At 42.1% G+C, this 9837-nt stretch overlaps 1 protein-coding gene across 2 annotated transcripts in view; it reads left to right on the top strand.

The window, feature by feature from the left end:
• The first annotated feature begins 557 nt into the window (after positions 1 to 557).
• RBM28 (RNA binding motif protein 28) overlaps positions 558 to 9837 on the top strand; it is a 30274-nt gene continuing 20994 nt past the window's right edge. For both annotated transcript variants that reach the window (XR_011437982.1, XM_001502646.5), the window contains exons 1-9: positions 558 to 1124; positions 2375 to 2533; positions 2845 to 2939; positions 3651 to 3726; positions 4175 to 4267; positions 5056 to 5127; positions 5943 to 6159; positions 6327 to 6469; positions 7306 to 7378. Coding sequence is in view for 1 of the 2 variants with exons in the window: in XM_001502646.5 (XP_001502696.1) it covers positions 1007 to 1124; positions 2375 to 2533; positions 2845 to 2939; positions 3651 to 3726; positions 4175 to 4267; positions 5056 to 5127; positions 5943 to 6159; positions 6327 to 6469; positions 7306 to 7378 (1046 nt within the window). In the remaining variant the exon portion in view is untranslated. The remainder of the gene's footprint in view (positions 1125 to 2374; positions 2534 to 2844; positions 2940 to 3650; positions 3727 to 4174; positions 4268 to 5055; positions 5128 to 5942; positions 6160 to 6326; positions 6470 to 7305; positions 7379 to 9837) is intronic.

Genomic DNA, 9837 nt, shown 5'->3' with positions numbered 1-9837 from the left:
AGGTCGGTGCCAGAGCTCAGTGGGATGGTAAACACTCTCTGTGTTCCAGGATCCAGGAGCACCCAGATCTCCTCCTGGCCAGTGAGATCCCTCAATCTTGGGTCTGTCTGATAAACTGACCTGAGAGAAGATCTTCTCCTGTCTCTGGGGGGACCTGGGTTCTAGGTCTGTTTGTATAAGCTGGATGCTATGTTTGCTTTGGGTGTGTCCTTATGTGATCTTGCAGTGTGTGTGCTGTGATTTATTTGTAAGATTTTTTTTTTGGATTAATGTCTTTCTACCCCCACTAGACTATATTCTTCATGAGGGCAGAGATCCTGTCTTTATTAGCTCACCAATTTTATCCCTAGTGCCTGGCACATAGTAAAAGCTCAGGAAATACTTATCGAAAGAATGATCGTGTGCGATCTGTGTCTACATGTACTTTAGTAGGTATAATTTGCGGAGTGTTACAGGCACAGTTACAGTTATCTATTACAGTCTGACAGATGTCTCATATTTTCTGAGAACGTGAGAAATGTCCGAATGATGTATGTGATATACTTGTGTCTATTTGCATTCTGGCTGTGTTTCATGCATGTAATCTGAGAGACTGGGCGGCACCTCGGAAAATATTTATTAAACATCCGTTGTATGTCCGATCCTTGGTTAGGCCAGCAAAAACGACTTCTCCTGCCTGCCCTGGTGAATTTGGGATCGATGTCCTGAAAGTGCGATTTTAAGCAGAGTAGGAACTAGCGAAATCGAGTTTCCCTACAGAGGCAGGGGGAGGTACTTGGACTAGGGGTGGAGCCCAAATCAAGTTCAGCCCCCAGGCGTCACCATTTTTTCATTCCGGAATGTTTTTTCCCCTTCCCACCACGTTTTCCTCCGGACTCTTTTGGGTAACGAGCACTTCCGGGGCCTCCCGGCAACACGGCGTGTTCTGCAGGCAAAGGCGACTCGGTGACTCTCGTGCGCCGGCCTGGTTTGCTTGCGGCCTCACGCACATCGGTTTCCCGACCTCATGGCTGGGCTGACCTTGTTTGTGAGCCGCCTCCCGCCCTCGGCCCGCAGTGAGCAGCTGGAGGAGCTGTTCAGTCAGGTGGGGCCGGTGAAGCAGTGCTTCGTGGTGACTGAGAAAGGTATGGGGCGGGGCGGCCGAGGGTAGGGTTGGGGGTTCCTGGGAGCGGGATGGGGGCGAGGACACCCAGACTTCGCGGAGCCATATCATTCTTTACCCGCCCCTAAGAGAAGGGACTGGGCCTTGAGTTTCTTTTTTAAACTGATTCTGCTTTAGATGAGTCCTTAGGTGTTTGTTTTTGAAAGTCAAAGCATTCCCTTAACTTTATATAGCGCTTTCCGCTTATTGTGTGCACTCACATGTAAGATCAGGTTTTGTAATAATGAAAGTAGCTAACTTTTAATAAAACGTCAGTGAGGCTTACTGAGAGTCAACTGATTGCCAGATGGGTTCTGAGTCTTCCATGTATTATCTTATTTGATTTTCTCAACTATCATGAATGCCCACTATGTCACTCTCTCAGCTAGTCGGGGCTTCCCTGGCTGCTGTGTCTACGCAGTCGTTTAATGACAGGCATACCTTCTGAGAAGTGCATCGTTAGGCGATTTTGTGTTGTGCGGACATCATAGAGTGTACTTACACAAACCTGGGTGGTATAGCCTACTACACACCTGGGCTGTATGGTACCAATCTCATGGGACCACCGTCTTATGTAAAGTCAGTCCTAGACCAAAACATCATTATGCAGCTCATGACTGTATTCATTTGGAAAGAAGGGATGATGATATTCGCTTTACCTACCTTGGTGTGTTCTGAAGATAAAGTGAGATAAGAGATTTGGAGCCATTTTGGAAAGTTTAATTTGATGTTGGTTGCTAAGGGTTGGTAATAATGGTAATGGTATCTGCAGGCTCCCGAAGCAATGTTTATCGTTTGAGGTTCTTTTGTCAGGGCCTCAGCCATTCATTGCTGATCTATTCTGAGGAGGGGCTGCATTATTACATTGTAATTTTTGAAGCTACCTTACTTTCCTTACTTCTCTGGTGATGTTCAGTTCTATCTGATGTTGAGTTCTTCTTTGGAGCTGCAGTGTGTTTCATGGATCCTCCATATCCTTGAGATTATCAGGAAAGGAGGAAGAAGAGGAGCTAACAGCGAAGACACCAGGTTAGAAGAGGAAGCCTGACGATTTGTGAGCAAAGTGGAGAAGGGGCCACTGATGCCAACCTTGTTTCTTTCCCTCCTAAGAATTTTGGCAAACTGACAACAGGATCACCCCGCTGTATATCTGCTAGTTTAGGACTTTGAGAATTTACTGATTTAGGGCTCTTGGTTTACGATCGTCTCCCTCCCACCCCGATACTGTTCCAGGGAGTAAGGCATGTCGAGGCTTTGGCTATGTCACTTTTTCTATGCTGGAAGATGTTCAGAGGGCCCTCAAGGAGGTTACTACCTTTGAAGGCTGCAAGATCAACGTGACTGTTGCTAAGAAAAAACTGAGGAACAAGTCCAAGGAAAAGGGGAAAAATGGTGAGTTTCTAGTAAGTGAAGGGAGTTTTCTCCCAGAGTGAAAGGGAGGCAGAGTGGCACTGGGGTTAGCTTCTAGACCTAAAGCTTTCCAAATTTCCTTTTAATGTTCTAAGTCATCCAGTGTATTTTGTTACTTGTTTTAGTCTTTTAGTTACTTCTAAGTCTGGAAAGTCTGGTGTTCTTGGGAGTTGCTTTACTTAACCCTGTGGTAAATGTCATCTGTTGCTAGTAGCTTCTTTCCTGTAGTGTTCTGGGCCGAGAGGTGGGTGGTCTTGGAGCACAGACTTACTCCATTGCCTCCTACTTTTTAGAAAATTCAGAGTCCCTAAAGAAGGAGCCGAAGCCTAAAAAAACCAAAGTGGCAGATAAGAAAGCCAGATTAATTATTCGGAACCTGAGCTTTAAGGTAAGTGACAGAGAAGGCTAACACTGTGTGTTCTGAAGGCTGTTGGAGCCAAGGCATGCTCATTGGTGGAACTCCTCACTAGGATGGTGTAATTGGGCTTACTTCCTTCTGGGAATGAACCTTAACCTTGTTGAATTCAGAAAATGGGCTTGTAGGGGCCAGCCTAGTGGCATAGTGGTTAAGTTCATGCACTTTGCTTCAGTGGCCTGGGATTTGCGGGTTCAAATCCCAGTTGCAGACCTACACAGTGCTCATCAAGCCATGCTGTGGTGGCATCCCACATACAAAATAGAGGAAGATTGGCACAGATATTAGCTCAGGGCAAATCTTCCTCAAGCAAAAGGAGGACGATTGGCAACAGATGTTAGCTCAGGGCTAGTCTTCCTCACAAAAAAAAAAAAAAAGAAAGAAAAATAAAATGTGCCTGTATAAACAAGACCTTATTAAGGACAGTAAGTGTGAAGATTCCCTCCTTTTTGGGAAACTACTGCTGAGAAAGGGAGGGGAGAAAAGCTCTCTGATATCTGTCTTTTTTGCCTTTTAGATACAAAGCCAGATGTCTTCTATTCTGAAATGTTCCATGTCCTAGTCTCAAAAGTGAAAAAGGAGTGCAAATATTCAGGCTCTTCCTAGTGAACTACTTTGGTAGTTGATGTTTGTGTTTATTTGCTGTGATAATCTCTCTTTGTCTTTCTTCACTTTTGGCCTCAGTGTTCAGAAGATGACTTGAAGACAATATTTGCTCAATTTGGAGCTGTCCTGGAAGTAAACATCCCTAGGAAACCAGGTACTAGCAACCCTTCTTTTGTTGTGGATTAGATTAAGATTATTTTACAAAATGGTCTTTTTCCTTATCGCCTTTGAACTAAGCGCCATTTGAAGTAGAAATACAAGGTTCATGTCATACTCTTTGTGAGCCCCAGATGATATGATATACATAAAGTATCAGGCACAGTCCTTGACAAGTAATAAAAACTCAAATACTAGTGCTATTCTCCTGATGGTAGTTTTAGTTAGATCAAACTAGTTTTAGAAGATGAGTTACAGTTTGAGAAAATGCGTTGCTTTCCCCAAGCCTGAGTCAGGGTATGCTCAGCAGGACATAAGCTGTTGCTTTGGGCAAGGGGCTGACTGGTTGGCAGGATTTGGGCCATCTGGGTTTGCTGTCACTTCTTTCTTAGTGTCTGTTGGCTCCCTACCTGCTGCCTCTAACTTCTTTCTACTTTTGCACACAGATGGAAAGATGCGTGGTTTCGCTTTTGTTCAGTTCAAAAACCTCCTAGAAGCCGGAAAAGCTCTCAAAAGCATGAACATGAAAGAGATAAAAGGTAAGTTTTCTATACCCATACCATTGACCCAGATGTTTCTGGTGTTGGGGTAAATTCACACAGTAACCCACTTTCTACATTTTCAAAAGGTGTTTGCATTGTTGAAAGTCTCACTGCTAATATAGAAGCTGTTTTGGTGAAATATTCCTAGTACTTTATTCTAGGGTTAAACTTGAAAGAACCCATGTCATTGTTCTCTTTTCTTTATTTGGTGATGAGTGTCCTTTTAAGTCCCTAATGAGAGCTGTCCCTGAAATAATCACTGATAGACGCAGGCTGCTGTCTAGGGGATGTGGGATCTGCAGGTTCCTCCCTCTTGGTTATCGTCACTGTTTACCATCTGTAGGCTCTTAGGTTGACTGTGAGGCTACTCTGGTATTGATTTACGAGGTACTCTGCCTGAGGAAGGGATTGGCTCAGAGACTTCCTAACTTCTGAATAAGGTGCAGATTATGCCAGAATGCCTGTTTTGCCTCTTGCTAATCTAACTGGAAACTTAAGTCTAACTGGATGCACTCTTCTAATTCTTTATTTATGTTTTACTCTATCTTATCCCAGGCATGGTGGCTGTGTAGAAAGGCAAGATTTCTGTTCGTTGTTAGAATGATTAAAGGTTAAAAAGAATTGACAGCTACTGGAGTTTTATTTAGGACCAACATTGTCTGAATTGGCAGTTTCTTTGTCTCCTTTGGTTCTGTTACAGTCTTTGATGAATAAGAAGCCATTTACAGGAGATAGGAATGTTAAAAAGAAGAAGGCCTTTCTGATGCTACTTTTCTGTCTTACAGGGCGGACGGTGGCTGTGGATTGGGCCGTGGCAAAGGATAAATATAAAAATACTCAGTCTGCTTCTGCTCCAGGTAAGATGTGGTGGTGTTGGGTAGGAGGGGTTGTATGTCCCAAGGTGAGTGCAGAAACAACTATCTACAATAAAAGTATAAAGGAACCTGCTTGTCAGTGAGAACATTGGCCTAGAGACACCCAAAGCGTAAGATTAACCAGAAGAATGAGACTGAAGAGTAAGAAAAGCTCTGAATTCCTTCTGTCTCACAAATGAGCCCAGAGCTCTTTGTCAGTTCATATCATACCATCTGGTGATCTGGTCCCAAAACATAGGATCTTTTGAGTCTAAGCTCCCTCTTGGATGCGGATGCAAGTGAGGGGTGGGGCCTGAGTTCATTGTCCCCTCTACTTGCTGTCCTCTCCAAGCTTTTCATAATAGGGAGTGATAGAACATAAAGAATAGGGAGACTTAAAAATTTGAGTTTTATTTAGAAAACAATTGGCTTTTGAGTCACCAGGTTCTCAGAAAACAGAACTCACTGAGACTAAAGTTCATGGTTGGGCTCCAGAGCAAGGCTTGTGCTGGCCGTGGTGCACAGTGGTGGGCTGTTTGTGGAGGCTTGGTTGCTACTTCTCTCATTCCAAGCCAGGTTAACCTTGAGGTTTCTGATGAATGAGACAGACTCCAAGGGAATCTCAGTGATGAGGGGTTTTTGTTGGGTTTTTTTGCTTTTTTTCCTCCATACTTTCTCCTGTTAAGTACAGTAAGAAAACTATGTGAGATTCTGTAAAACCAAAGAAACTAGGAACTTGGGGTATTAGTTGCTCTTGTTAAAATAACCCTGTTTTGGATACTAAGTGAACTCCTAACTTTCTTTACTTCCCTGTGTAGGTGAGGAGAAGAGGCCTGAACCTAAAGATCAGAAATTAGGTAAAGAGAATGTCAGGGAAGAAGAGAATGTGGGAGAGGAAGCGGAGGAGGAGGGGGAGGATGAAGATGATATGGAAGAGGAAGAGGAGGAGGAGGAGGAGGAGGATGAAGAAGATGAAGAAGAGGAGGAGGAGAATAAAGAATCAAAGGTGATGAAGGCTGTGCAAATTCAGAAGAGGTAAGCAGCTCAGCTTGTTCTGAGACAACAGAGGAAGATTTAGAGTTGTTTCTGAGAGGAAAAGTGATGTCTTTTCCTGCCCCCATCATTGCAGAATTGACACGGGTAAGGAAGTTGGATAGGCCCGTCTCAGCCCAGATCCTTAGTTCTGAACTGTCCCGTTGCAGAGCAGTGAAGAGGGCAGCGCCTGCAGAAGGCAGTGAAGAGGAGCATTCCGATGAGGACGGCGACCTGGAGGACGGAGAGAGTATTGACAGTGGAGAGGAACAGGCTCAGAGTGATACCAACACTGAAGAGCAAGAGGACGAAGGTTTGCCAGGGATCTTTGTAGATGCCTTTAAATTTAAAATAAGTTACTGAGAGATATGCCTCAGTTCAGCTCATGCCTCTTTTTAAATAGGACCCTGAGGTGTGCTGTCAAATTTATGTTTCAATGCCAAAGATGAAACCTTTATATTCCTGTCTTCTAAAGGTGTTTTTGTTTTGTTTTTTAAATGAGTTTGGAGTGGTGTCTGAGAGTTAAGATTCTTTGTTAGGGAATTTAAAACCTAGCTTAGGGGCCGGCCCAGTAGTGCAGCAGTTAAATTCGCACATCCCGCATGTGTGTCTATTTTTAAAAACAAACAGTGAGTCTCCCTTATACCCTGTTCCTGACCACTTAGGGCCCCTCCCCAGAGACAACCAAGTTTCTCGTGTATTCAAAGATATTTAATGCCTTTATAAGCAAACACATACACATATATACGCACATATATACAATATAGTGTATGTTGTTTGTGGGTATGTGCATTTTTTCTCCTCAAATGTCCTACATATTTTATATTTTCAGAAAGTTTACACTGTCACAACAGTACGTGGGGAATCTCTTTTTTCCCATACCATTACCACAGTGGATATCATCTGTCTTTTTGGTTTTTGCTAATCTGTTGGTGAAAAATAGTATCTTATTTCTTGTGCTATGTTTTTCTTTAATTATGAGTGAGTTTGAGCATCTTTCTCTATATTTAGTTTCACATACTTTGTTCATTTTTAATCAGATTTTTTCTTATTGATTTATGCAAGATCTTTATATATTTAAGAAGTTAACCCATTGTTGTATGGCTTGCACTACTCTTTTTCAGTTTGTTACTTTTCTTTTTACTGTAGATGTGCAAGTCTCAAAGAAAAAGAAGAGGAAGCTACCCCCTGATGTGAATGAAGGGAAAACTGTCTTTATCAGGTATCCCCTTCTACCTTGACAACTGCTGATTATGTCGCCTTCAGAGGGTTCTCTTTTTTCTTCTCCCTCCTTCCCTCTTTCTCCTTTTTTTTTTTGGTGCTAGTTCTGTTAGCTAAGCCAGAAAGTTAGATGCCTCTAAGACCATTAGCACATCTGGCCCTAAGAACATACCAAACAATGAGAAACGTAGGAGAATCAGAACTATACAAAGAAGATAAATAGCAGGGGTCTTCATATCTTGTCCTCATTTAGATTCCATTCTTTGTAATTGGGGTGGCATAATTTGGCACAAATCAATTCTTTAACTATTAGAAACATCTTGCTTCTGGCCTTTGTTTTAGAAGGAGTGCTGGGGAGGGAGTAACACCGCTACTCCAAAATGATTTCTTTCTTCATGCCTAACTTATATTCTAAAGTAGTGTCCAGAATAAAGTAAGGCATCCTATTTCTAGGAAAACTGAGGGAGAGAGTTGGGCTGGAGTTAGGTTTTATTTCATGTTGTCATTGCTCTTTTAGTCCTATTGACTGCAGTAGATTGGTTTTTTCAGAAGGTTGGGATATCTTCAGTACACTTCAAGCATGCCTTCTCATCCTTGGGTCTTATTTTAGAAATGAATATTTTATCCTCTTGTAGAATTTTCTTTTTTGCAGGGGATGATTTGCCCTAAGCTAATATCTCTAGCTTATCTTCCTCCTTTTTTCTTCTTTCCCCCTGCCCCAAAACCCCAGTACATAGTTATGTATAGTTCTAAGTTCTTCTGGTTCTTCTACATGAGCTGCCACCACAGCATGGCTACTGATGGACGAGTGGTGTGGTTCCGTGCCCAGGAACCGAACCTGGGCCACTGAAGTGGAACATGCTAAACTTTAACTACTAGGCTCTGTACAATCTTTTAAGATTGTTTTTGTTACACAGTTAATTTATGTTTATTGTGGGAAATTTAGGAAATAAATGAGCAAAACAACACCAAAAAAATTAACCTTAATCACTACTCAGAGAACACCCGCACACATGCCCGTATCATGAATATTCACAAAAATGAGTTTAGCCTATGCATGCTGTGCTGTAGCCTATTTTCTTCCTCTGCAGCATATGTCTACATAATTTTTTTTTACTGTGTTATTTAGAATTGCCATATAAATAATTTTGTATTTGTAGAGGATTCTATCTAAAAGGAAGGAAGAAATGTCGCATTTAGAAGCCTGTGACCTCAATACCAAGGGTACCATTCCTTATACATCTTTTAGTTAATAAAGAACTTAAGAAAGTCATGGGATGGAAGAGAAAAAACTATGTACATGATGAGGCAAATTCGAAGAAATAATGTGGCTGGGATATGTCTTATTACAGAACATCTTCTTTATCTTGGTTACTCCATAAGGCAGGATCATTTATGGGGTCGTGAACTGAGTGTAAGAGAAGTCAAATAGGTATTTATTTGGGACTGTTTTTCTTATCCCTGGAAGGCTGCGCATAGCTGGGGAGATGAGGAATCTTCACACTGTGTTGAAATTTAGTAGAACAAAATCTCCTTCCAACATTTTTTAATCCCATCGAGAGAAATAAGTAATTTTCTTTTTTTGCACTTAGCCAGTAAACTTTACCATATTTGCTTTTGAGTTATTATTTTGAAGGACTTTATGACTTTTGTAAAATTTTAACTGAAACCTGATTTCATAGGAGCACAGAGGAGAAAATGGCTAATTGAAAGACAGGGAGAGTTTTGACTTTTCTCATTAGCCTGCTGTGAGTCTTTTGGTTGTAGTAAGGGAAACTAAATTTGGCCAGTTTAAGTGAAAAAGCGGGTTTGTTGGATGAACATTAGGGTGACTCACAGAATCAAGCTTGTCAAAGAGCAAACCTCAAGAAGGGGATGAAAATCTGGGTAGTTCTGAGACCCTAGCTGCAGCAGGCCATGGGTCTTTTCTCTGAGGATCCCCACCGCCCTTTTTTTTCCTTCTTAAGGTATAGCATGCATTCTGTAAAGTGCGTTAACCTATGTGTACAACTCAGTGAAATTTTTCATATATATATATGAAATACATATATATATATACACACACACACATACAAATATGTATAGCTGTATATATATTACCATGTAACCACCACCTTGATCAAGATATGGAACATTTTCAGCTCCCCAGAAGTTTCCCTCGGGTGGGGCATTGCTGTTTGGAAGTGAATCTGCATCTGTAACTTCTGGTCCTTGTTGTATGTCTGCTCAAGTTTTAAATTCCTGGGAAGGAGAATCTGATTGACTTGGGCAGGTCAGTCAGTTATGGCTGAAGGACAGAGTCATACATCAGAGACCTGGCCACTGGGGGCCACCCCTGTTGGTGCTATTCCTGAACAGGGGAGGGTGGTCATGGACAAGAGAACCCTCTAATTGATGTCTGACTCGCTCACCTTGTACTGGAACACAGAATCTCACTTTTGTTATTGACCTTTCTTGTGA

This window comes from Equus caballus, chromosome 4 (assembly GCF_041296265.1).
Source record: "Equus caballus isolate H_3958 breed thoroughbred chromosome 4, TB-T2T, whole genome shotgun sequence".
Lineage (NCBI taxonomy): Eukaryota > Metazoa > Chordata > Mammalia > Perissodactyla > Equidae > Equus > Equus caballus.
This window is presented reverse-complemented; position numbering and strand designations above follow the sequence as displayed.